Source organism: Pezoporus occidentalis, unplaced genomic scaffold (assembly GCF_034315485.1).
Source record: "Pezoporus occidentalis ecotype Australia unplaced genomic scaffold, CSIRO_AGI_Poc_V1 ctg50, whole genome shotgun sequence".
Classification (NCBI taxonomy): Eukaryota; Metazoa; Chordata; class Aves; order Psittaciformes; family Psittacidae; genus Pezoporus; species Pezoporus occidentalis.
In genome coordinates, this window is record NW_026915836.1 from 1,886,766 (window position 1) to 1,914,172 (window position 27,407).

The 27,407-nt window shown below is 43.3% G+C and overlaps 2 protein-coding genes across 6 annotated transcripts in view; one reads left to right on the plus strand and one right to left on the minus strand.

The window, feature by feature from the left end:
- Positions 1-3,680: 3,680 nt before the first annotated feature.
- On the minus strand, positions 3,681-6,901 carry MCFD2 (multiple coagulation factor deficiency 2, ER cargo receptor complex subunit). Its single transcript, XM_062637024.1, has 3 exons — positions 6,720-6,901; positions 5,831-5,990; positions 3,681-4,663 (listed from the first exon to the last, which is right to left on the minus strand). Exons 1-3 carry the CDS (start codon positions 6,860-6,862, stop codon positions 4,532-4,534), a joined length of 435 nt encoding a protein of 144 aa, XP_062493008.1. The 5' UTR covers positions 6,863-6,901; the 3' UTR covers positions 3,681-4,531.
- A 1,167-nt stretch (positions 6,902-8,068) lies between these two features.
- The window catches only part of TTC7A (tetratricopeptide repeat domain 7A), a 170,993-nt gene continuing 151,654 nt past the window's right edge, over positions 8,069-27,407 (plus strand). For 4 of the 5 annotated variants that reach the window (XM_062637012.1, XM_062637013.1, XM_062637015.1 and 1 more), the window contains exons 1-3: positions 8,069-8,254; positions 10,766-10,929; positions 12,623-12,791. In XM_062637012.1, coding sequence (XP_062492996.1) covers positions 8,095-8,254; positions 10,766-10,929; positions 12,623-12,791 — 493 coding nt within the window. In that variant the 5' untranslated portion in view covers positions 8,069-8,094. Of the gene's footprint in view, positions 8,255-10,765; positions 10,930-12,622; positions 12,792-13,507; positions 13,565-27,407 lie in introns of those variants that run through there. The other variant, XM_062637016.1, reaches the window with a different exon arrangement.

A 27,407-nucleotide genomic window follows, 5' to 3' on the forward strand; every position in this document is an offset into this window, starting at 1 on the left:
AGCTGTAAAATTTCTTTTACTTCTGTTAAGTTTTGCAGGTTGCATCTTGTGCATTGTATCTTTACTAACTGCTTGCACCATCCTCCCCCAGTTTATGGAGTATTGTGCTGGGTTCTCAACCAGCTGACCTAGTCTCTGCTTTACAGATTTCTTTCTCTCTTATGCTCGTGGTCAATTAAATGGTTATGAATTAGCTGAGTTCTGCTGAATTTCCTTACTTTCCCCTATAATGGCAGAGGTTGTACTTAGTTTCTCACTACCATTTCTTCAAGGAACTGACAGCTGTCCATAATTTGGTTTTCACTTAATTAGCCTCTTATGAGAGCTTCCCTACCCATTCCCTGACTTCCTTGACATCTGCCTTCTTGACATCTCGTGCTGTCAGTCACTCAGATCAAGTGGCAGAAGTTGACACTGTGTTCAGTGCAGTACTGATTCCTTGTAGAATGTCTTATCGGGCAGCAGGCTTTGAGTCGTATGTTACACTGCCCTCTACCTACGTGTAGGTGCTGCTCAGCTGAAGAAGGCACTGACAATTACAGTGTGTCTTAGCGCGTAAGACTTAAGCTGCCGTTCAGAATTTAGCATAAAGAATAGGAAGAAAAGTGTAACTTCAGAGAACCCATCTGTAAGTCAATAACTACCATTATAACGGATCTCACGCGACGTGGATCTGTGCAGATGAAAAGTCCAGAACGCAAATACTTTCTGATAATAGATAATCCAGACTAGGGTATGAAATGATCCTTGCCCTATCATTTTTTACTAAAACCTTAGAACATTATGCAGCTGTTTCATGGCACAACAGGCAGTGAGACAGTAATGGGGGAGAGGAAGAAAAAACCAATAAGCTTCATCTTAAGCAAAAATGGCTGAGCAGACCACACTGGACCTATGCCTTGTAAGAACAGCAACAGGAGCTCTTACTGACATCTAATGCAAAACTTGTACGACTTCAGCTCCTCCTAGACTCCTCATATAATGGTTTGGGTTGGAAAGAACCTTAAGATCATCTAGTTCCAACCCCCCTGCCATGGGCAAGGATGCCTCAAACTAGACCATGCCACCCAAGGCTCTGTAATATTGAGACCGCTGCAGATACCTGGTGGACCCTCTCATAGGTCAACCACAGATGGTCAAGAAAGTCAGGCCAAGCCTGGTGCTTCTATTAGAACGCCTTGTTGCACAACTATTTTTACTCACAATATTACAATGCCAGTTTGTTTACGATCACTTCAAGTCCATTTGGATTCCCTAAGCATTGAAAATTGCCAGTAACGAGTCCGCGGGCATGGGCAATTTTTATGACAGGTGTAAATAAAAACGTGGGCATCCTACTGGCAATGTGGTGTTGGAAGACGAAGGAGCAAGCGTTGCCTGCAATCAGGCGGGTTAGATACCTACTTCAGGTTAGCTAGGTACCACAGGGAACGAATGTGCGGTGTCAGTACGCTATCTAGTGGCTGTACCGATTATGACATTTTTCCTGCATTCCTGTTCCGCTTGTGAATCGTAGTATTAAAAAGTACTTTAGACAAAATGAGGATTTGTTAAGTGTTTAACCGGTCCTTAATGAATCTAAGACAGTTTGAGGCTATAGGTGATTCATGTGATAACAAAAGAAAAGTAGCTAAGTCTGCGTGGATATGCCATTAAAACTGTTGCTGGGCAGTCATTCTTGTCATTAACAGCATCCTGACAGGCACTGGGCAAGCAGTTGATTTTTCTCCTTCACATACAGACGATGATCTAGATTACCTAATAAAAACCTGCTCAGTTTCGGAGTGCATCAAGAGCCTGTTTCAGCATTTTCTTTAGCTGCTAGATTATGCAATATTTTGTGAGACAAAGCAGATAAGCTGTGTACTTCAGCCCGGGCACACAGTACACAGTAACGGAGGGCCAGGTGTGTTCTTTTCTAGTAGAGAAAACTAATCCCTTCCTTGGGATCATAGTCTAGGAAGAGGTGAAGATCATGCACAGGAGCATTCTGCCCCTTTTCTGTTTCTGCCAGGGATGTAATTGACCTTCAGTAAATTATATAGTCTTCTGCTGTGTTATTTATCTGTGAAATTGAGATAGCACTGTTCTGTGGAAGCTAAAACAGCTTTATAGTTGATGAGTACTTCAGCTGTATTTCCTGTATTATATATGTGAAATAGAAAATACTATATATATATCTATATATGACCTGTACCAGTATATTTAGGGTGCAACTAGCACACGATTAGTTACATCAAAAAATAAAAAGTCTGACTCACCATTGCTCTCAGCAATTTTGCACTTTGCTCCTTAGTAATGGAGAAAGCTCCCTGGACAGCTGTTAAACCATTTATCTTTAAGTGCACTTAATTAAGTAGGTGTATTTGGTTTAGGAGGCTGAGTAAAGATGGGATGACGCAGGTTTCAGCTTGGGTGGTATTTCTTGGACTGTTCTTTCCAGGAAAGAAGAAATTTTGTTTTGGTGTTTCTTCAGGCATCACAAAATCCAAGGTGACAATTCTGCTCTACATTCTTGGTAAGTAATTCTTCTATTTATACATAAGGGTTTTTCCGAACCCTTTAAACCAAGTTTAAAATAGCTGGTAAACATTACCTACCTTTATCATATCTGATATAAAGCTTCTATGGTGCATGTCTTGCCACACAGGATACCAGTTAATAAATACGCATATAAATACAGCGTATGTATGTGAAAGTGCCCCACAGGTGGAGGCTGGACTAAGTTTACAGACTGCGTTTGATAAGACAAACACAACTTTTAGTAGTGCATAAAAGTCAGTTTCTTGGTCTTGCTCTCTCATCCCAAATAATCCAAACCTCAGAGGCTTACGCAATGAGCACGTAAGACTCAAGCAGACCTACAGGCAACCTGCTTTGAGTGCTGGAAGCCAAGGAGCTTAGCCTTTTCCCTCCTACCCCGAGCCATTTTCTATACTTTCTTCTGCTTCAACACTCGCTCCAGATCAATTACCCCGAAAAGAGATATTTAAAACAAAATTTAACTGAAAGAACTTTTGTTTTTAAGATGACTGCTACTAACAGAGACTGACCTAAAAACAGATCAGAAAATTAAGTACATTCCTCACTAGTACTTCCAGCCTTCTGTGTCTAGGACCAGAGTGCATGAACCCTGCTTGTACATGCCCCCCAAAAGGCATCAAAATAAATAATTAGTTCAAGAAAAAAGTCTGACACTTAAGAGCCATTGCACAAACATTTAAACAGAGGAAATAATTTCTTTTACAAATGTGTTTCTCTTGTATAAGAATAATTTTGTACAGAAAATAGCTCTTTATACATATTACAGAAATACATTGACATTTAGATTTTCTATTAATGGATAATGATTGATTGAATGCAATTTAAGATTTTGGTTATGTTTTATAGTCACCAAATGCCAATAGCACAGCAATACATCACTTCCCCAATATCCTTACACTGCTTGATTTACTGAATATTGACTCAAGACAGCAAAAACTTTCCTAGAACAACCATGTAAATTTGCAAACACTCAAGTACCCTGAAACTCTTTAGTTATGAAACACCTCCTGAAATTAATACCATAATTTAAGTGTCAAGGAATATGAACTTAAACCTTAACAAGGCAGCATTACTTTCTCACCTAGATTATCCTCCTGGCTAATACTGTAAAAACCAAATTGAACAGAAACTCTTGTATTAAACTGATTTACTGTTACTGTGACCTTCAAAATGAGACAGCAGAAGCTACTCTAGTAAATGCTATGCAGCATTAATACAACATATAAACGTAATAAAAATACTTTCATTTTCTTAAGCAAATACCAGGGAAGGTAGAGGGAAAAAAAAAAAAAAATCAGTAAATTAAGACATAAAAAGTAAATCTGTGAAGGATGAGAAAAAATTGACACACGTGTATATATATTTATATGTGAAATACAAGGGTATGCTAGGAAGTACGGATATCTCGAAATACTGGATTTCTTCAAAGACTGTGTTAGAAGTCCATAGGTATCATGTGGACCTCAAATAGAAATGACATTCACTTTTCCTCCAAAATTGCTGTTTCAAGCACCTGTACTTATGGGCAAACTTCCTTTGAAACAAGCGGGAACGTAAAAACATTTGCCCTTGAAATACAACTATATGCAATAATCTTCTTTTGCTTACTGGGCATTTAGTAAGTTTAAATGGAAGATGTAAGCAAGAAAGTACTATATAACCCAATGACACAAAAATATAAACTTAAGATTGTATGTGATCTCCTCAGTATTCATACACAGCTACTTAAGAGTTTGCCAGTGGCACCCTATGTGAGTACTGTTGATGCTTCAATTCAAAACATCAGAGATGAAGATTCAAAGTCAAACATGGCTCTTGCTCTGAGTTAGCCAGTCTCTTAACACACACAACTTTCAAATAAATTCATCTGGAACTGGTCCACCTCTCCTTCTCACAGCACAGAGGTTGGTATGAGACAGTATGAATCACATTAGACTGGTTCACATTTCTATGTAGTCAGAAGGGGAAACAAGCCACCTGCAAAACCCTACTCCAGTGATTTTGCAAATTCTGCATAGTCAATGTATCCATCGTTGTTCTTGTCATCGTCTCTTAAGACATCATCTATTAGACTAATCAGCTCCTCTTCTTTCATTGCCTGGGTATGCTCACCACCTTCCTACAAAAACCAAAACCACATGGAACAGTTTAACAGTGTTTCCCGTCTAGTGACACATGTGACAGGTTACTGACAACCAATTTTTTGTTAAGCTATTCATGTTTGGTGTCTAATTCAGCATCACATTTTATGTAATCATTTATACCAGGATAAGCAACTTTTACCAGGTGCAAGCCTATGAAGTCCAAGTTCTCTGCGCTTCAGAACAAGCACTCTGTACCTAGTTAGTATGCTTAGCCAAAGTTCTGAAAGCTGAATAGCAGAGAGTATAATGACAGATAATAATCTAAGAGATGTATTCTTTCTTTGGCTCTTGGTGTAGTACATACACTATAGATTCTATACAGCACAGAAACATCTTCCTGTGTGACAGAACTTGCAAAATGCAGAGCTGGACAGTAACAGAGTAGTGAAAAAATCCAACACTAGCTCGAAGTCAGTAAAATTCTTCGTAACATTCCCTGCAAGCGAAGGGAAGACAAAGATGTGCCTTTACATGTGGAACAGCAAGTCATTATTCTGTTCTTGGGTTTTGCCACAGGTGTAAACAGGAAGCTATGTTAGCCTGAATTGTAACTTCCAAAAAGTCAGTATGAGATGGTGGGTTAGTCATGTCTTCCTAACGACTGTATCTTCCTACCTTGTCCTTAGATGTTCCTAGCTGGAAAGAGAATTCATGTTTAAAACTAAGGCTGACCATGTCTGGTTCTTCTAATTTTTTGCAAGAGGTCACTTACGGTTTGTGTAATCTCAGAAGTAACAGTTCGGAGTTGAGAACAGCAGCCTTAGAACCTCAAACAGCATTATATCACATGCTATTTCTATAAGCCATTGTGAGCATTATCCCATTTTGGATTATTTTTTCTTTCCTGCCATCCCTGCATACCAAAATATCCCCTCTGACAAACCATGTTCACTTTACAGTCCTTCCCCACTCCAAAGCTTAAACTACAATGGAGACTTCTGGAAAACTGCCATGTGCCATGAAAGCTGTGATAAAGCTAGCACATTCATAAATCAAAACAATACTATCGGGGGGGAAATAACCTAACTTTCAGGCAAAACTGTAACTGCACTGAAGATGTGCTGTAACTGTTCTACCTTAAACCACTTACAGAGAGTCAGAACTGTTTCCAAATACACATGCCAATACAAAATTTCACCTACCTCTTTGTGGACGTGTGATATAGCAGTAGCAAGTTCTAACCCATCTAACAAATTATTGCCATCATAATCATGCATTTTGAAGTAATGAAGCTGCAGTTCCTGTGGAGACATCTCAGATTCTGGTTTCTCAATAACACCTTCCAAATGTTCCATGATGTGGCTAAGAAGAAAACCAAACAAACCTCATAACATAGCCATCAGTTAATATTTAATGCTCTGTTTACATCAAATTTAGTCTTTGATCAGACAGTCACTTACACAGGAAACACTGTATCTCTAAAAGCACCATGGACAACCAGGACAACCAAACGCTGCTGTTTTATACTATGATGAAGGGGGTACAAAGGTTGGTTGTTACAGGTGCTGTAGTAGCCTCTAGTGCTTTAGATAACTATTTCTATTTCTTCTGGCCTACTTAGCAGGTTATCAAAACAACTGAAGCAGTGCCCAGAATCTCCTCTGACTGCCTTCCAAAGAGCAGGAACTGGAGGAAGATCTTTCCCAGTGAAACACACAGTATTCAGGGATTTTGACTTGCTGCTGCCGCCACTGCTTTGTCTGTATGAAGAAGTAAATGAAAAAAACCCCTCTCGCTCTACCTGTTCAGAATGTGATTTTTGTCCAAATTATGTTGATCTAGGTAAGCAGGATTCCTGTGAAAAAATCTTTATAGTATGATTAAGGCTAAAGGGTTCAGAGAGACCTTTCTAAGTCTGGTATCTCTACAAACTTACCAAACAAGCGTGTCTCACATTTGACTCTAGCCAGTCATACAAGATCCTGGGGAAAAGGGTGCCCTAGGCTTATGTCCAACTTGCATAACAAGACTTAAGAGATAAGCAAATCATTAAGAAGCAAAGTTTAGATTTTTAGAACACAGAACACATACTCTTTATCTTGTACCAAGTTCTTATCCAGGCGAATATTTCCATGTTGACTCTCTGCTACGTGTTGCTCAGCTAGGGCAGAGATGACGAATGCAGCCAGAATGGAGAACAGCAAAGGTATTCTAAAAGTCCTTTGGGCCATCATGATCTCCTATAAATAGGAAAACATTACCCCCCCCCAAAGAAAACAGGTGAAAAATGCAATCTATTTTCAGCAGATTTACTGACTTAGAGGACTTTCTCCATTTCAAGCACTTAATAGCAAGTAGAAAACCAAAGAGCTTCAATAAGAATCTCCGTGTGTCCCTATTTCTAAGAAGTACGCCGTAATTTTCAGAGAAAGACTTTCTTTCCCATCTTTAACCATGCCTGCGTCTTCATACAGCTTCCAGACAGCCAGCCGTGCCAGCCCCGCAGCTATGGCAGCAAAGGCCGCTTGCGGCGTCAAAGGGGCTGCATCGTATTAGTGGATCTATTAAGCCTGCACTAAACAACACACAGCTTGAGAAAGGTCATTGCAGCCCTCGCTTCCCGGGCGAGAGACTCGTTAAAGCACGTCAGCGGGGCGAGCAAGCAGCGATCGCAGGCCCGGCTTCTCTGTCCCGGGCACACCCGCTGAAGCGGTGCCGCAGGCCCCTGACAGCCGCCACCGCGGCGCTGACCTCCCGCCCCCCCCATGCCGCAGCGCACACGGCCCCGGCCGCCGAGGCTCCCCGTACCCCGCCGGCAGGGTACGCACCGTGGTTGGCGGGGCCGGGGCCGGTGCCCGCAGTGTCGGTGCGGCGGAGCGGAGCGCGGAGGAGCCCGGCCACCATGCCCGGCCTCACCTCTGACCCGGCGCACGCACGCGCGCGCTCCCGCCCCGCCCGCCCATTGGTTGCGCCCCTCCCGCCGGGCGGGACCGGCCCCACCGCTCCGGGAGCTCCACGTGGAGCCGTGGCGGGCACCGGGCAGTGGTCACTGCCTTGCCAGGCCCGGCCCGGCCCGGCCCTTCCCGAAGGAGCGGCCGAGCCCCGTGCGCCGCTCCGCTGTTACCCTCCGTTCTTCGCATACTGTTCTGTTCGCTTTCCCCTCTCACCACACGGCAGGGGGCTCGAAGTCGGTACCGACGGGGGTCTGGCGTTCAGTCGGCTCCCGAGAGCCTTAACCGGGGAGCAGCTCCCGAAGTCCTTCCCGCACCGAGCCCCCGCACCGAGCGCTTCTCGGACCCCGCAGGCCTGAGGGCAGCCGGCTGGGGGTCGCCCCCGTAGCAGGTCGCCGTGCCGGGGCAGCCCGAGTGTTTAGGAGCCACCGGGCACCCGGTAAGGCGGTCCCGGACCGCCGCACGCACCTCCCCGGTGCCGCCGCCGGGCGGGGCGGGGAGGGCGCGGCATTAAGATGGCGGCCAGGGGGTTGCACTCCCACGTGAAGCTGGAGGGGGAGATCGAGCGGTGCCGGGCGGAGGGGCAGTGGGCGCAGCTCCGGCACCTGGCCCAACAGCAGCTGCTGCCGCCGGCTCGGCCTCCGCGCAAGGCGGCGGGGGGCGCGCAGGACGCCGGTAAGCGGGGGCCGGGCGGAGCGGGGCAGAGCGGCTGCTGTTACCGCAACCCCCCGGGCGTGCGGTGGCTGGTGACTGTGTGCCTGATGCGGGCGGGAGCTGCGGCTGCCCCGCGTCCCCGGGTTGCGGGAGAGGGCAAGGAGGTGCTGGCGCGGGTTGCGGGGTGTTGCCCGGTGTCCCCCCCGTAGGCTCCCTGGCCCCGCGGCGGGAGCCCAGGAAGCCGCGTTCAGGAGGGTAACGCTGTTTCCTCGTGTCAGTGCTTCCGAGCCCGCAGGGCTGCGAGGGGAAGCGCAGTGCTTGGGGGTGCCGGAGGGGAGAAAAGGGAAGCAGCGTTTTCTCGGTGCTGTGCCGCTGCGCTCGGTGGCTCTCTTGGGTTTAGCATCCTCGGATGCGCTGTGGGCAGGGTCCCCACCGAAATCCTTTTTGTTTCTCTTTACCATCTCGATGTGCGTGATGCCGAGTCCCTCTTGCTCCCTTTCCCACCCTGCTCTGGGTGCCTTTGCTTTATATCCCTCCATTTCTGAAGGAAACTGATTTATGCAAAGGCTTAGGCTCATCCGAGCATCCTTTCACATGCAAGACATTTCATAAATAAATGTATTATTATCTTTTTCGCCTGTGACAGCACATTACTTTGCTTCCTTTTAAATGAAACCAGTTGTACGAAGTAAGGCAGCCTAACTTTCTAACTGATAGAAATATAAAACTCTGTAGTCAACAGCAGTTAAGTTGTGAAAGGACCAGATCCTCACTATTGTATTGGTACAAGAGTCTCTGCCGCTGAAGTCAGAGGAGCTATTTCTATGAATAACATACTTCTTCAGAGGAGTGTTTCTAGCATGTGGCCTTAGCATTAACTGAAGCTTGGGGAGATGTTGTTAGCTTAGAACACGGTTATTTACGAGGCTTCCCAAGTGTATACGTGCCACAGATCAAACCCTGTGCTGAGAACAACACAGCTAAACTGAACTTTAGTCAGGTTTCATCAGTGCTTCCCAGGTGCAGAGATCATCATGCAGTTTGGGGGCAGTAATAGTTGAAGAGTTCCTATTAGTTGGTCACTTGTAATTAGCGTGCACAACAACATTCTGATTGCTGTAAAAACATCGTTTGTTAAATTGCTGCTATGTCATCATAACATGCTAGTTATGAAAGAGTAATGCTTTGCTGTTCCTACAGAACATCCCTTCCAGCAAGGGACTAGCAGCAGTTTTGTGTTTCTAGAAACACAGCGGTGTGTCTTAATGGTTTTTTTTAATAGTAGGATTTGCTTTGAGAGACTGTATATTTATCTCTCAATTACACATGGTCTCGTGTAAGTCCTTAAGTTTTTGATTACCTGAAAGCTTTGAAAGCTCTTCAGTGTTGTATAGAAATGATTGCGTGTGAGGTTGGAGGAGAAATATGCTTGGATATTTACACTTCCTGTTTCAGGTACCTATACTTTGTACAAGTTAGTCGTAGAGCTGCAATTGGGCAGGAAGAGCTGTGGTTCTTACTTGATACGCAGCTAAACATGCCTCAGCAAGGAAATCTAAAGCACCGCCAAGGTGATTCTTAATGCCAAATGTAACATGTAGGTAGTAAGTGGGAATATGTTGTCCCATGGACTGATAATATAGAAATAGATAGATCCACTGTCATGTTTCCTGCATTCTGCAGTTTTAGACTTTGAAATGTGAAGCATACATGAAATGTAGGGCTTGGCTCTTTGATTTACGAAGATTTGCTTGCCCTTGTTGACTCACTCGTCAGCTGATTGAGGTACTATTATGAATAAAAGAACTGCAGAACTGGACTCATCATACAGGAACTCCAAGTGCACTGGCAGATGAAACTTCTTTTTCCAGCATATGATTGCAACATCGCATGATGCTTCGCCCAGTATCCTGCTACTACCTGAGTCTGAGTTTCTCTTCACACTGGAATAGTAAACAGGAAGGGATTTTAGCGTAGAAAGTATTTTACGTGGTGTGTTAGTTATGTCACTGGATCAAGCTTTGTGTGTCTTTAGTCATGGATATGTAAAATGTGTTGAAATTCTCTATTTTTATACTTTTTGTGAACTTTCAGGAAGATCTTTAAAGTTTCTGCTGTGGTTAGTGTTCTGCAGTGAAATCCATGCCTTATCTGTAGTCCAAAGCATGTGTTTCATACCTGTATATTTATAAATCTAGAGCGTGCACTTAAATGTTTGCAAAGAGTGGCCTTACAGTTTTGAAAGTGAGTTTTGTGATGAAAATTCTTAATTGTTATAACCAAAATTAACTGTGCTGTCAGAGGATCAAAGGATTCGTTAGGAAAAATTTTTAAGTTAAAAGGAAATGCCATTTAATTTTTTCACAGAAAGGTACTGTTTCCAATAGCAAGAAGCTAATGGAACTTTTTCTGCGAGTTCTTCTTTATCCTCTCATTTGAGTTACTATTTGTGTGTTGTTTTGTTTTTGTAAGGCTATTTATCAGCAGTGTGACAGTAAGCAATGTTTCTTGTCTGTTGGTATGTGCTTTCAGAGGACTATGGGAATATGCTACTTGCAGAGGCTCTGCTGGAAGAATGTCTGAAGGAAAACTTTGCCAAACTGAAGGACTCCATTCCACTGACAGAGAAGAATGAGCCAAAACTGAGTGAAGCTAAACAGCATCTGACCAGTATCTTAAGCAGAGGAAAACTAAGAGTAAGCAGGCTCTGTTGGAATTCCTGCCACCTGGATGCTTCTTTCATATGATTATTAGTCTGATACAAAGTGTTGGTGTTGCCTGTTCATGTCCCTGTATGTACAGCGCTATATTGTAGGTATTACTAATGGATTGGTAATTCAGTACCTCTTGGCAGTGTCTTCTGCTGGGATGCTTGCTTTTTTCGTATGCAAACAAATTATCTGCTGCAAGTATGTATCCGGTTTATTTGTTTTGTTATGGATCCAGTTTATTTGCTTATTATGCATCCAGTTTATTTGTTTTGTTACCTATTCAGTTTATTTGTTTTGTTAGAAAGAAGCAGGATAAATATTGAGGACTTCCCTGGGGTGGTAGGGCATGGCTGCCTAACGGTGCTGTCAGGCTAGCACAGCTCAATGGTCTACTGCTGCTCCCGGTCTGAGGGAATTGTGTCAGCTCCACATCAGAGGTAAAGCATACATCAAGCTGCTGTCAGGCACTTCAGGTTGTGGTGTGAGTTCAGGACTGCAGCCTTGTGCTGCTTTCAGTCTGTGCCAGAGAAGTTACACAAAGTTACGCGTTTATTTTGTGGCCTGGGTGCAGCTCGGTCGTGGATCTCCAGGAGTGTTTTAAGAGTTTGCCTCCTGCTGTGTTGGTGTTCTTGGACACACAGTTGCATAACTGGTTTTAAAATGATCGTGAATTACAGCAGTCCGTTTTAGACTTGTGTTACTTTCGGTCCCGAAACCTACAGCCTAGTTAGCTTGGATGTGTATCTGTACTTTCACCATGTTAATTTCCAGGAAGCAAGTGTGCAGCAGCTTCTTCTGGGAGAGTTGCTTGTTCTTAACTTCTTGAAAGTCAACGTATTTCAGAAGTAAAAAGGAGAGGGGGGAGGAAGAGGAGTCCGTCCAACCCTCTTTCTTTATAGTTTAGCCTCAGCGATACAGAATGACTGAATTCTTCCAGGTTTTACTGTTAAGTTTGGCTGCATGAATTGCCATTACTATTTCTTTGTTAGGGGTGACTGGGCTACTCATGCAGCATTGACCCTGTCTTGACTGCATGTATTGGAAAAAAAAAAGGAGTATGGAGTCTTTCTGAAACAGAAAAAGGGTCTGAACGGATGTATTTTAGTGAAATATTTTTTGTTACACAAATGTGCAAGCATATTTTCACTCCTTAAGAAATTGAATAAATGTTAGGAATAGCAGGCATGTCTTCTGTTTTTTCTACCTTTGCCTGAAAATTCTTTTGATAACTTAAGGAAATTTGAGTGCTTTCTTGCTATACAAATTAAATATACAGTGGAAAGGGGAGCACTTGACTAAAAAGTGATGCCTTCTGCCTAGCTTAAAAGCGGGGGAATTTCTTGATGTGTATATAGCTAGTTCTGACAATGCCAGGCTTTTATGTGCTACCTGTGGCTGGTGAATCGATAGAGTAGTTCATATGAAACCAGAGAGGTGGCTTGCAAGATGTGTGTTTGCAAACTGAGCTTCAGAGTAGTTGCCTGACCTTTGTTGCTTGCTGTTCTCATGGGCATAGCCCTAAGCTCTCCACTTAAATCCTTCCTGTTCTGGCCTACTCCAGCAGTGTTGAGAGGAAGGCATTACAAATCTGCTTGATTTGTTCTGAAGTACCTCATTCTTGTGTTGTCTGGTATTTTACCATGTAAACACTCTTTTCCTTTTCCCCACTCTCTTTCAGCCTAAGTATATGACAGAAGCTATGCTGATCATAGGAAAGCTTCATTATGTGGAGGGATGCTACAGAGATGCCATCAGCATGTATGCAAGAGCAGGAATTGATGACCTCTCAACAAAAGATGAACCTCTGTACATGCTGCGTTTGGTAACTGAGGCCTTTGTTATTAAAGGTAAAAGACCACGTGTGTGTATTGGAAATGTGCTGTGTTTAGATTGAAGTTGAAGGTGGTTTCTGATTTGGTTGGAGCAGAAGTAGGGCAATGTTGTATGCTTTAGAAAATCCTATTGTGTGTGGTTTGTAGTTTAAACTCAAAGGCATTGTGGAGTCTTAGTCCATGGTTTTTAAACTTGGCTGGCTTGTAAAGAAAAGCTTGAAATTGGAAATCTTGTGGTAACTGTTGACTGTAAGTCAGCAACACACTTGAGCTTGTGGGAAAATCTAAATCGGGAACCTATCAGAATTGGGGCCTATCCTTCATATTTGGAAGAGTTCATCTATTTGGTAATCTTTGTGACTTCTGCGAATAAAGCAAGAATGGTGTTTCCAAGTTTTAAACTCTGGGCTAACAGAATATGTGCTTTCAAAGCAGGTAGTATATTTTTGCAGTGCATGTCACACAGTACCAGACCTTATGTGCAAACAGGAATCTCTCCTCCCCCTTGTAATTCTACAGACATTGCAGTGTCTGAGAGATCCTAATAAAAGCTGCCTCTATGGGTAGTGAAATTGAGTTTCCATTTTGAGTGGGGGGGGGAAGGAAAACCCTAGTCATTTTTTTTGCCTGGGGGGAAAAAGATCAGTAATCTTCTCCTTCATTTGCTTTCAGTTCCTTTATAAATGTTGCTCAAGTACTGCTACCTATCTACTGCTTTCTACTCTTTTCAGCATGTCCACCAGCTATTTAGGTGAATGAGAGCTCTGATGATCAGATACCTTCAACTGGTATGTAAAAGAGTGAAACCCAAAATCAACCCAAAATACTGTTTGACTAGGCTGCTAGTTTTGCTGATAATAATTTGGGTGTTTCATGATCTCACACAGTCATTCAGCTCTTTTAAAAACCTGTTAGCGCTGCTTTGCTTGCTTTGATTTTGTTTTCTGTGGCACTGTTTGAATCTGCTTCATTAATGAGCTTCTGTGGAGCAAGACTAACTTACTTGTAGCTCACACTAACACTTGCACGGTGCAGAGGAGCAAGTAACTGCTAGTGCATTCATAGGAGTGCATTTTAGAGTAACTATTGGTGCACTCCAGAGTCTGAAGGAGATGCACTGTCTTCGCTGGGAACTGCAGAAGGCCCTTGGTGAGGTGTGAGTACAATGATAAGGTATGCATGATCACTGATGGAATAACACTGTTCCTGTGAGGTCTCTTCTATACTGTTGGCTACCTCATTTGTATATGGAGATACCGGGGGTGGAGGTGTTTGCCTCAGAGGATCAGGCTGTAATTTCTTTCTCCCATGTGTTTTAACATGGAATGTAACTATTGTGTTGTCCCTGTGTTTGTGGATAAGCTGTAAGGAGCCCCTGCCATTGCAGAGCAACCTTAGCGCTCTTACTGTTCCACGGTTTGTATTCTCCGTGATGATTATTTTCAGATTAGTCAAGATCTCAAAGGTATAGTAAGTCACTCAGTATGGTGTCAAAGTTTCTGACAGAGGAAAGTCAGGCAGAGTAGAGCTTGTCCAGCTGAGTTTGGAGAGGGTGCTCACTGCTAGCATCACTGTTCCCAAATGCCATGTGCTCAGCCTTACAGTCTTGGAGAAATAAGCCCTTAAGTGTTAGAAATTTGTGCAGGTAACTATGGTAATACAAGTGTGGATTTACTTTTTCATTTCAAAACGTGTCTGTCCAGGCTACATCTTGCAGGGCAAGTAACAGCATTTAAAATTCATTTATGCTGAAGCTTTTTCTTATTGATCCATACAATATTACTGCCTTTGGTTGAACTACTGGTTGCTTACACAAGCTGAAACCTTCTTTGAAGATGCTCTTGAACATCGCTGTTAGTAAAATTTTTGCAGGGATTGTTTAGGCAGCAATCCAGGAAAGCTACAGTCCAGGCTTTATTTCAAGGCAGAACTTAGCTTCTCCACTTAATTGCTTATTCCCATTTTCAGTAATGGAAGAAAGCAGTTGGTTTAATACAGTATCCCTGTTCATCCAGAATTAAACACCAGAACTTTGTATCACGTATAGTATAAACCTGAAACAACCTTGGTTTTGTGTAGCTAGTACTGCTGCATTGTGCGTACGTGAAGAATGGCAGTAGGTTCTCAAACACTTGGTTATGCTGGAGAGGTCATGGAAGAAAGAAAAGTGAAACCAGAGGTACTAACACTTTGACTGTGAAGAAGAGCTCTCTACAGATGAAGTCGGTGATAGAAATGAGATGTGAACCAGCAAAACTGAGTTTGCTTTTTTTTAGAGCACCTTTTAAGCTCCACAGTACTGAAGGTTGGATATTGAGCTAAATCTCTGGGGTCTTCCTCTGAAGGTCCGTAGCATGTAATAGGTTCATATTATGGTAAGAAGCAATGAGCGTTTGCACCCTTGTAATTGGACTGCAGAAGGAAAAGTTTCTTGCTTGTCTTGCTCAGCAGACTTCCACCCATGGTCAGTAGCAAGCAGTAAGTGTTGAGGTCCTTTACAAATGGAGGAATTTGAGCAGTTGACAAGTCACAGGAGAAATGGCAGAGGGCAAGGCTGTTCCAGTTTCTCGACTGACTGCTTCTGCTTGTTTCTAAATCCCTGCATTGAGAAGAGAGGAGAAGTTCTGTGTGTGGTGTAAGTAGAGCTCTGACGACAGTTTGATTTGTCATTATGACTAATCTTAACCTCTGTAGTTAGTTAATAGGTGATTGGTCTGTACTCGTCTCCTTCCTCATCATCTTCTGTGAAGTTAATTCCTTAAAACCTCCGCTCGGTTCACAGTACTCAGCAATCTCTGATGCAAGCAGTACTGTTGGTTGCATAAAACAGTGAGTCTGGCGTGGAGGAGCTCCCTGTGTCCACCATATCATCTGTCGGGCCAGGCAGTAGTGTTCCTCCATCTGGAGTGGGGTAGCCTAGAGATACATAGCTATCTAAATCTGTGCAGTGATGACAGGGTTACAAATGGTATCTCTCTGGTTTTCTAGTGAGTTAAAGCTTTGATACTCCCGCTGCTTCTTTTTGTCAAAGAATCATAGAGTAGTTAGGGTTGGAAAGGGCCTTAAGATCATCAAGTTCCAACCCCCCTGCCATGCGCAGGGACACCTCACACTAAACCATGTCACCCAAGGCTCTGTCCAGCCTGGCCTTGAACACCTCCAGGGATGGAGCATTCACAACTTCCTTGGGCAACCCATTCCAGTGCCTCACCACCAGGAAAGAATTTCCTCCTTATATCCAATCTAAACTTCCCCTGTTTAAGTTTTAACCCGTTACCTCTTGTCCTGTCACTGCAGTCCCTAATGAAGAGTCCCTCCCCAGCATCCCTATAGACCCCCTTCAGATACTGGAAGGCTGCTATGAGGTCTCCACGCAGCCTTCTCTTCTCCAGGCTCAACAGCCCCAACTTTCTCAGCCTATCTTCATACAGGAGGTGCTCCAGTCCCCTGATCATCCTCGTGGCCTCCTTTGGGCTTGTTCCAACAGTTCCACATCCTTTTTATGTTGAGGACACCAGAACTGCACACAATGCTCCAGGTGAGGTCTCATAAGAGCAAAGGGGCAGGATCACCTCCTTCGACCTGCTGGTCACGCTCCTTTTGATGCAGCCCAGGATACGGCTGGCTTTCTGGGCTGCGAGCACACACTGGCGGCTTCCACACAATCAAGGAACCTCCTGGATTGCTTGTGCCGGGCCTTACTGTCCTTCCAACAGATGTCAGGGTGGTTGAAGTCCCCCATGAGAACAAGGGCCTGCGAGTGTGAGGCTGTTCCTATCTGTCTATAGAGTGCTTCATCTGCAGTTCTCCTTGATCAGGCGGTCTGTGACAGATCCCCACAGTAATGTCTCCCATCGCTGTTCTTCCTTTAACCCTGACCCACAAACTCTCTGTGGACTGCTCACCTGTCCCCAGACAGAGTTCCATACTCTCCAGCCTATCCCTAACATAAAGAGCAACTCCTTCTCCCTGCCTGTCTTTTCTAAAGAGCCTATAACCTTCCATTTCAACACTCCAGTCATAGGAGCCATCCCACCATGTTTCTGTGATACCAGTGATATCATATCCCTGCAGCCGTGCACACATCTCTCATTCCTCTTGTTTATTCCCCATATTACAGGCATTTGTATAGAGGCATCTGAGCTGAGCTCCAGATGAAGCTGACTCATTGGCTAGAGCCAACTTCATTTGGAGCTTGGCTCAGATGCCTCTGTAGTAGTTTGCCCTTTTCTACCAGTCCATCCTGCAGTGATGTTTGTGTTGTTGTTGGCCTTTTTTCAGCTCAGGGTGGGTTTAATTTGTGCAGCTCCAGTCTGAACTCTCTGTACAGTCAGAAGCTGGCCGTTCTGGGGTGATTCGTCACCTCCTCAAGTGGTTTTTGACATGAAGTATAACAGTGTTGTACAATACAGCCTCCTCTTTCGTGACTGTGAGGGGAGGCTGCAGACTAACTTGGGGGTGTCTAAAGATGGGTGAGATGAGTCCCTTGTAAATTTGTTGCTAAAAGTGTATTTGATTAGGTTTTGTTTGGTGGTGGTTTTGGTTTTTGTTTTTTTTTTGGGGGGTTGCTTTTGTTCATTTTGTTTTCCTTCTGAACTTTAGAAAAGAGAATTGTTATATCAAAAGACTGCAGTGTGAGCTCAGCCTCTTTAGATTAGAGAAAAATCCATGTGGAAGAGAGCAAGGTAATGCCATCTGTAAGAAGCTTTGATCATAGTCTGCGTTTTGTTCTAACAAACGTTTCCTTGTACTTCTGTGACTTGAGTCTTTGTTAGTTCAAGTGGCTCAGAGCAATCTTTATTTTGTTCTTAAATCCATTTAAATCATTTAAAGCTATTTAAGATCTGTAGTGTGACACTAGCAGAAAAACCTGTTAAGATCATGGGACAAACTCTGCTGGATTGAGACCCTAGTCTTTAGAGCCCTCCTAAGAGCTGTGAATGCTATTGCTGAAAGCAAAACCCTAAATCCACCATGTGAAGGTTTTTCCTGAGCTTGATAAACAGCCTGAAGCCTGCACCCAGGGTTCTGGGTTCAGTCCAGTTTGTTACGGTTTTTTAGGAGGGTTTTGGTTCATTTTTAGGACAGGTGACTGAGCTCATGTGTTTTCCTGTTTGTTTTGTGATTGTATCTTTCAAAACTCTAATGATAAGGAGGTCACTATTGCTTGAAGTAAATTGTTCTGCTTGCTCCCCATGTGAAATTGTTGTCTTGGGCTTGTAATGCTGGAAGTGGTTGTTTGGAGGTTCTGCTGGTGTACTGAAAGGAAAATGCTGATATCACACAGAGATAATGAACAGATAAACCTAACTGACCTTAGGTGGTTTGAGCGCTGGCTGCCTGCTTGGTTTTAGTCATGGATTTAAACTGACCAACCGAAGCCTCAAAATTTGATTAATCTACTTGAAACTTCCTTTCTGCTTGTGCCACTTCATTAATTCTTACTTTGTTGGTTTGCAGAACTGTTAACAACTTGCAGGTTTGCATTCAGTAAACATATGTCTGGTATTAAAGTTGTTCGTACTAGCTAGTCAAAGCGTGTATCACCCACTTGTTAATACACTTCATTGGAGTCTTTCATTTTGGTATCTGCTTGTGTGTGATTTTTCTAATACGGTTTTCTATGTGATGGTTGATTTCCTAGGTGAGATTTGTGCTCAGCTGCACTTCTTTGGAAATGAGAATAAAATATGCAGTTAAAAGATAGCTTTATTTCAAAACTAAGTTCTGATAAATCTATTTTTTCCTCTTCTTTAAAGAATTTGATTAGCAATTCTTTTCAGTTAAATCAGTTTCACTTGCTCAGTGTTTCTGGTAAGTGTTAAAACTGCTAAGTTTCTTGTCATGTGTGCATTTTTTTAATGTATAGAATTAAATGGGATAAATAAGCTTTCCCGATTGGTTTGATTTAGTCAAAGCTTTGTTGGTTCATCACCTCTGAAAAGCTAATCACTGAACTGAATTATTGGAGAGAACTTGAAAGATGGGGATCGGTTTTGTCCTCCCTGAAAGAGAGCGCCTCTGTTTTAAGGACTAATTTAAGTATTTCATCAAACTTGTATTTTGGATCCTAAGGTAGTTACTTTAACTAAATGCTACTGATCCCATAGTGCAAAGGTATATTCCGTTCGAGTAATGCTAATAGCTTATTGTGTGTTATGGGCTTAACTTAAGCAGCCATACTTTGAAATAGAGTCCTGAAAGCAGAGTTTCCAGTTAGCTTCTCTGGGATGAGATTTTTGTCCACGTAGCTTATGGTAAGTGAAATGACAGTAGCAAGACTATTGGGTGGGCTGGAATGCATGCTGTGTGGAATCGGCAGCAGTTTGAACAATTTCAAGTACAGATAAATGAGTTTGGAAGCATTGTGTAGCTTTGCAGGGTCATAATTGATTTCATTTTGTTTTCTTCTGAACGTGAAACTTTTAACTTCTTTTTGCAGGAAGCATTTTTAGTTCAGGTCATGTTTTATGAACCTGTTAACAGGCTGTGTGTGCGCTTTGTGAGCCTGCTCCTCACTTCAGAGAGCATAACATTTTGCAAGGTGCGTTATCCTTTTTCCAGATGTGTGTTTGGAGTACCTCCTGCCTCCTGGATGCCAAAATCCCCTCCCTGGGGTTATGCATACTTTTGTGCTTGGGATCTTTTCTACGGGCTGGATTTTAAGGCTTCTTGAAGTTCTCTAAGAAAACTTTGCTGTAATACCAAGAAAGAGATAGTGTGAGGGGATCTTACTGTGTAAGGATATACCTTGTCTTGTCAACTGGGACAAGTGTAGGAAATGGATTAATGGAAGGTTGATGGTGTTTTATTCCATGTTCACATAAGTAATTTTATTTATTTATCCTCTGGGCATTAATGGGGGGGGGGGATGGGGAGAAGTGAAAGCATGTTGTAGTTCCACGTCAAGATAAAGATGGTCTATGTCTGTATTATTGTTCAGAACAATAATTCTGACTTGATTACATGGAAAATAACTACACGACTACAAGGAAAATATCCAGATCTGCTAGGAGTGAAAAAAGAGGGAACCCAGCTCTTCCTCCCTTCCTTCAGCACAACAGAGCCTCCCTCCCGAAAGCTGAGTTTTCATTGTGCCTGCATTGCTAGTACTGACTGGCATGGGGGCAACATGCAATCACGTACCCATTTAGCAGAAATGGGCAATAAGATATAAGGGGCAGAGAAGAAAACCCTTAAGAGCCTGAACTCTCTTTATCTCTCCCCATTAGTTTCATCATCAATTATGATGTTGTTTAGGCACAGCTGACACCATGGCATGCTTACTGTAGGTTTTTACTCAAGAGTCTAAATCTTTTCTATCCTAATAATCCTGTTTATACCAGGAGGGTTGTTATTTTAAAGGGTGCTGAATTCCCTGGGGTCCCGGTTCACCCCTGTCTGGAACCTGCCCACCTTGGAAGCAATAAAGATGGCTGAGGCGCTTAAACATCTTGCAGTGTTAGGAGGGTAGCTAAGTCCTTTCCAAAGACAACACCAGCATTCTTATAGTCTTTAGGAAAGTTTCTTGATCGTGAAGAGCCACAATTATGCTGGACACAAAGCTAAGATGAGAAAAACATAGGTTTGGGTGAAAATTGAGGGCAAAAATTACCTAAACCTTTGCTTTCACTTTTTTCATGCAACTGTATTGATCTTGGGCGATAATGGGCTTCGTGAGGATAATTGACACTGTGTTAGCCTTGTAGCTGTGTTAACCTATGTGTTGTTTTTGAGATGATACACTGTCCTCCTATTCCTTATCGTCTGTTTCTTCTACTGGCAGCGACTCAGTGAGGCTACTTTCAACTTCTCAGCTTCTGCTGTGACTAAGTAGAACTGCAATGGAAGAAGAAATGCGTTTGCCTTTTTCTAAGGGTCTGTCAGGGGCAGGGCACAAATTCTTTTGTTGGAATCCTTCTCTGATGACTAAAAAGGGGTCAGATTCATCTTTCTGAGCATGGAGATCTGTGGGGAAATGGGTTCCTTTAAACAGAGCCTACATAGTAAAACTAGTTTTCTGCCTGGCTATTGGAAGAACTGAGTCCCAGCCACAAGGATGTATGATGCAATGCAGCGTTAAAACTAACTGAGGGTGATTTTGTTGGCAGAACCTGTTTTCACTTTTGCTTGATAAAAGCTGCATCTTTTAAATGTTAATCTCCATCAGAAAGGCACTTTGTTCTATACCTGCTATGCACTTCAAAGTGCTGGTTTTCACAGTTCTGACAGCTGGACAGGAAGCATGCTGTTGATTCATGTTGGCATCGCAGTAGCTGTCTGGTAGGTGAAAGCCCCAGTTTGTAGGGGCTGATGTCTTGATAAAAGGGCCTAGTGTTAGTACATCTTATCTGGGTTTTCACAACAGAAATTGGAGAGTTTGGAGTAGCTCTTACGTTATAACAGTGATTACTTAGAAACTCCCATGTTGGTGAATTGTGTGCTTTGTTGCCAGTGCTTTCTGGCTTGAATGTGAAAGGGTTGTCAAGCCCAGCCTTGGCATTCTTGGTGTATATTTAGGCTTTGCTGTTGCACTCCATGGGCTCTTCTCTGCTGTTGGATCAGATAGTTTACTTCTTTTCCTCTGTGCATTTTGGAAATAGTTTATTTAGCCCAATCTGCTCTGCACAGAAGCCGCATGGGAGCGACTTTAGGTTTATGAGGAGAGTTAGCTGCAGGCCACTGAATGTAAGTAACTGGAGTTTGGAAAGTGGAAGAAGAGAATAACGTAGTGTTCTTTTTGTTGATGTGATTGGGTTTCTGTGATAGTAAAGTGTTGTTAGTCTTCCACTCCTTTCTCCACACAATTGCAGGTGCTGTTTGCACACATGCTAAGTGTATATGAGGTTTGCTCTGCAGTTGCACGATAGTACAGATGCTTCTAACTTAGCTTAAGGAGTTTGCTGTATTCTGGTTCAATAAGGAAATACACCAAGAACTACTTAGCAGCAAAGTGGGACCCAGAAGCACACAAAGGGCTGTAGGATGTCATTAATGGGGTTAGTGTTATAAACACAAGACTTGTGAATAGCATCTTTGCAATACTTTGTAACGAGATGGTGAGTGACCATGGAAAAGCTCTGTACCACACCAAAGATCACTGGTTATCTGTTGGCAAAATGCTTAGAGAAGTTGTCAAAGATGAATTATGCCTCTTTGCTTTTACAAAGCATTGAGTGTTCTGAATTTGCAGGCCTTTCTATGGTGACAGATGGCTGTCAGTAGCATGCTACCTAGAAGGTATCTCTGACGAAATAAGCACATAAATATATAGTAAACACACTGTAAAGCAGTGTGTATGTAACTATATGGTTGTGCATGGTCCTGAATTTATTTTGTTTTTACTCATAGGAGTATATGTCCAAAATGTTTGAAGATCACCATATTAACATTAAACCTGAGGCTCAAAGATTTGCCATTAAGCTTAAGAGCAGTCAATTGACCGGCAGCTGGTCTTGATATGCTCAGGAAAATGAGCATCTTTGGGTTAAGGTTGCTGATTTCTGCTGTGTGGTAAGATGCGCAGCGTGATGCAGAGCCCACACAGCGCTGATCAGGGGTAGGGGACTGAGGTTGCATCTCAGAGAGTGCTTACTACCATCTGGTTCACAGCCACTCAAGTCAAAAAGCTGCCCCTTTAACAGTCAGCTTTAGCTGTAATGACAAGTGTAACCAGGTAGAGTTCTGAACTTAAAAGTAATTGGAGTAACGTTGTTAGCATTGGTTTATTGCATCTAGGGGAAGGCTGGGAGTAGGGGTCTTGAGTTCTGCTTTGCTGCAACTTCGAAGGAGCCTTGCACAAGTTACATAAGTTTTCAGGCTCTGTTCCCATTTTAGGGACAGAAAGGTCTTCGGGTAATTTTATTTAAGGTTACTGGAATTTTCTGCCTTTGAGACTCTTACATGAAAAATATCTCCAAATTATGGCAGATTGGTGTGAGTATATGATAATCCTGTGCAATAAGAAGCAATGATGAAAGATGTTTCTCCACCTAAGTTCTCCCTCTTCTCCATTCATGTGGTGCAGTATGAATGAATATGTTCAGAAACAAAGGCTCGTAGGCCTTTCTTATCCCTCTTCTTCTGTTTGCATTCCACATAAATCCTACTGCAAAATCATAATTGCTGCGGAGATGGATGTCAAGACCCATGATGTGGATTATTTAAACCGCTGTGAATTGTGGCAGAAATAACTTGTAGTGCTGGGTCTTGCCTATGTCAACCTAATCCTGGCTGCTGCTTTGGCTTGTTGCTTTCTAAGACGTTGTAATGTGATAGTTTGATTGAGGGCTGCGCTCTTAAATTCAAGCTTTAGCTGAGGGGCCAGGCTGGTTGTAATGCCATCTCTAAAATGGTTTGGTTGTGCTTTTGGATTTTACCTTTGAAAAATGGTTAGTGTTCTGCTGATCTTTGATTAGTCAGCTAGTCTGAAAGATAGCCTTGTTTCAATGCTAACAGATTCCTTTTAGAGCCACGCTCCTGAACTAGGCGTAAGGCCATGTGCTAGAGATGAAGTGCACCCTCCCCTTGGGGACACCTACCCGGAGTGATGTGTTGTTTGCCGTGGAGTGAGAATGTGCACACAACCAGTTTCCTTGCAGCAGTTGCCTTACTTATCTTCCTGTAGCTAGAGTAAAACGATTGCATGCACTTAGCTTAGAAGCACACTGGCCAGGGTGGGCTGTCTGGGTGGCACAAGAGCATAGGTGCTGTAACCTTGCTCTGGAGACTGGGGCTGATGCTTTTGATAGTGCTGCAAGTTCCAGCTTAAGATGTCTTTTGCTTCAAGCTGCTATAGCTGTGCTCAATGTGGGTGTAGCAGCTGGACACAACGCAGCTCGGTGTGGTTTTGTGTTTCTTTGATTCCTTCCTTAGGTTGCCAGCTAGCTCTGATGCTCCTGGGTTATAGGGCTTAAGCAGCTGCAGGCTATCACTTGTTGGTGAAAGTAGTGTGCTGCTGTTGACACCGGATTGTTGCACCTATGAACTCACCATTCCCCAGCTGTGCAAGTTTGTGCAAATACAGGAGGCCTGAGGTCTGGGTAAAAAGGAGAACGAAGAGAACCTGTGAGTGGATTGGTATATTCCTCCTACTTGGAAGCAGGAATGCTGCTATTTGATGAACTAGTTCATTAACCGAGGAAAAGAAGGTGCCACCTTAGTCTTATTTTCTCCCTGGTGGTTGTGCAATCTCCATTTATATGCTGAGGCTTTCAAGACAAGGCTGGGTAATGCCCTGAGCTGGCCCTGCTTTAAACAGGATGGTGGACCGTGGATCTCCTAGGATCCCTTCCAGCATGAATTTTTGTCTCATTTATCTTGCTGAGACCTGATACTGCATGTCCGTGTGCACATTTGTGTTCCAGTTCTGATAATAGCATCACCTCAGAGCACTGGAGCTACATGATGTGATGCCTTCCCTTTCCAAGGACTGAGTGAGATGGAAGTGGAAATAAGTCTTCATAAAACCTCTTCTTTCAGGTTTCCGTAAGTGCAAGCAGTGTGTTTCAGCTCTAGGAAGACCAAATTCAGTGACACTTCTTACAAACCTTATGGGTTTGTTTTTTTTTCCTGACATAAATGCAGATTAGCTTTAGAAGGTGAGAAGAAGGGACAAAGATTATGGAGGAATCAAGAGCCAGAGGTTAATCTTTGGGAGAACCGGAGGAAGTGAATGGAAGCTCTATCTTTATGCAGGAAAGAAAAGCAGTGGTTCTATACATAGAAAGTTACTGCCTCTGAAGTGGGTAGAGAGAGTGTGTCCTTTTAAAAGGATAATCTGGAAGCATGTCTCTCTAAATCTTGAGCTTGGGCCACACTGTCAGAAATCTGCATCTTCACTACATAAAATGTTCTTATAGTATGTATGTATATATGTATGTATATATATGTATGTATATATTTAAACTTGGGCACCCAATTCATATGAGGAAAATCTCAGCATAGCTGTAAGTTGCTATTATCTCACAATAACTGGTTGTGAAAAATAACCAAGTCCCCTTACCTTAACAAGTTATCAAGAAAACATACGGCTTTACGCTTTACTTGGAAGCTCATTCTGTCTTAGCAAGAGCAACACTTCCCTTGCTAAATCCAGTGTGGAAGTAGCATGCTCTTTCGTGGCTTTTGACATTTTGGGGAGTAGAGTTGAATTTAAAATGTATGTTGTGATGCAAAGTTTTTTCTGTGCTGCCAACTTGGGGATGGAGAGGAGTTAGGGGACTTGTGATCTCGGGAGTGGAGGGCTTGTAAATGGTGTTGCCCAACTGCACCTAAAGCAAATCTGTAATTGTTGGGGCTTTGCTCTGTGAGAACTGAACTGGTGCTTGCAAGAGTAGGGAACTTCTGTTGTTATTCTTCTGCTTTTCACTTGGTCTGCCGGGGTTGGAGTCTGCTTGCTCTAACTTCCATTTTCATTGCATTTCTGTGGTAGGGAAGAATAGCTGTGTTTGGATTCTGTGGAAGATCTTGTATCTGATGACATCAGGTCAGTGCATATGGCAGTAGCAGAAAGAGCCATGGCTAATGTCACACTATATGCCCTTTACAAGTAGAAAGAAGTGTGCAGTGTAGCACCCAATCTGTTTTAATACACTGTATAGTGCTCTGTACTTAACAGTGGCAAGAACCCTTTTTGGAGGCATTCGTTCCCCTGCCTGTGATCAACCCCAGCTCTGTTTTCCTGACTGCACTGATGGGAACGCTTGTTGTCAGTGCTTGATGCTGGCAAAGGCTACTTGCCTTCTTCCCCCACATCAGAGCTTAGAGATAGTAGCTTCTTGGCAGTGGGCTGTAGCATGTATGTAAATGGCTTTTTATCAGCCCGTTCTGTGTGTGTGACATCTCCCACGATAACCACCCGCATACAGACTGTGCTGGGATGGCTCTTGCAGCTTGATTATATGCTGCATGTGTATGAATGTCAGTGGATTGTACTGGATTTCTTTCAGGGCCCTCAGCACCACTTTGTACTTACGGGAATGGTGACCCTGCAATGCCACCACTTGTTAAAATTTATTTTAAATCGAGGGCAATGACTAGAAATTCAGAGTTAGATAAAACTGAGACAAAGACTCTAAGAAGAATACCTGTAGGCTGATTGTTCTAGTCAGCACCAGGTGGTTTCTTTCACTGTATAGTCAATGTACTCTTTTCTCCTTCATTCCATCGTATCAGGAGTAACAGGAAATGGAAGCTTTGAAATAATAGCAAAGCAACTTCACAGATGGTCTGGAAGACAAAAATATTATATATGTTGGATGCTGCGCAAGGTGTATGTGAGTAGAAAGGAGAGAACACAGAATGGGTGCTGGTTAAAAACAGCAAAATGGTCATCGTGCCTGTCCCCCCTACACTGTCAGTTTGGAGTAAATGCGTTCCTCTTGCTCTGTTCTGGCCAGGATTTTCAAAGGTGAAAGGTGCTAACGTGTGTTCCTTCAAGGTTTAAGTCCTTGAGGGAATGTGCTGTGCGCTTTGACTTGAGAGAGGAGCGAGGAGCCACCTTCTGAGCTCGCACCAATGTGGCATCTTCTCAGGCCACTGAACTGACTGCTCGTGTCTGCCTAAAATGTACAGTGTGAGACAGGGGAACTGTCCTAGAAGAGTAACCAAGGGGACAAAACACAAACATTGAACATGAGAAGTAAACAAAGCTAAGACTGCCTAGGAACCACAGGCTCCTCCAGCATCAGTGCTTATCCCGCATCATTCATCATGAGGAAACCTGGCTCCCCATTGCTGCCTCATAGCAGCTTGTTGTCAGGCTCCTGAAGTGAACTGTGCTGAGGTGTTGTGCCCCCCACGATTCTGGGGCCAGGAAAGCAAAGCGTGGCTCCTGGTACATGCCATGGCTCCTCACATGGAGCAGAATCCTTTGCCATATGCTGCAGCAGTCTCAATCACTTCCTTGGAGGGGCTGTTCCCACAGCTGAGCTCTCATCTTTTGTTACCTCTGTGGATCTGTTGGGAGCACTCGGATTCTGTGTTACATCGTGCACATTTTTCACTGGTATTAGGGAATGTTGTTACTGGGAAGCATGTGCTGAACTCCTTACAACCTGTGTGGGGCTACTTGAGCATCAGTACAGGTGCAGAAGACCTGAATTGCCAAGCAGTCATGTACCGTAGAGATCCAGTGCAGCATATGAATAGACATGGATCAGAGTGAAATGGGTATGTGGATGTGTAGCCTCTCCACATAGATTCAGAGGTATAAAGGATGCCACAGTGTGGTGCCAGACAAGGATCTGGTAATTTTTTGAAGGATTTCCGTGTGGGACAGTAGTTGTGGGTCTTCAGTTGACCTTGTTTTTGTTTGGAAGTTGGGTTGGATGATGATGATGCCAGAAAGAATTTTAGTAGTAAAAACCCCAGGGCTTTGTCATTTCTTTGGAAAAGGGAGTGATCTTGTGGTTAAGGCTCTCTTGTGCCTTGCCAAGAGCTTGCTGTGTGTCCATGTGCAGTGTGCATGTGCTAGGATTTTCCAAGTGGAGCCTCAAATTCTCTGACTTTGTTTTGGGATCATTTTCCAGTTTTTTGGTTTGGATTATTTTTTTTTTCCTCCCCTCAAAACTGCTGTTTATTGAAAGCTTCACTTGGAGTAATGGATGCTTAGAAATTATCCAGTCTAGT

Coding starts and splice junctions, on each gene's coding strand:
- MCFD2 (XM_062637024.1), bottom strand. CDS start 6,862: ATGATGGCCCAAAGGACTTTTAGAATACCTTTGCTGTTCTCCATTCTG. Junction 5,991..6,719: donor AACTTGGTACAAGATAAAGA/GTATGTGTTCTG, acceptor TTTTCTTCTTAG/CCACATCATGGAACATTTGG. Junction 4,664..5,830: donor TATCACACGTCCACAAAGAG/GTAGGTGAAATT, acceptor TGGTTTTTGTAG/GAAGGTGGTGAGCATACCCA.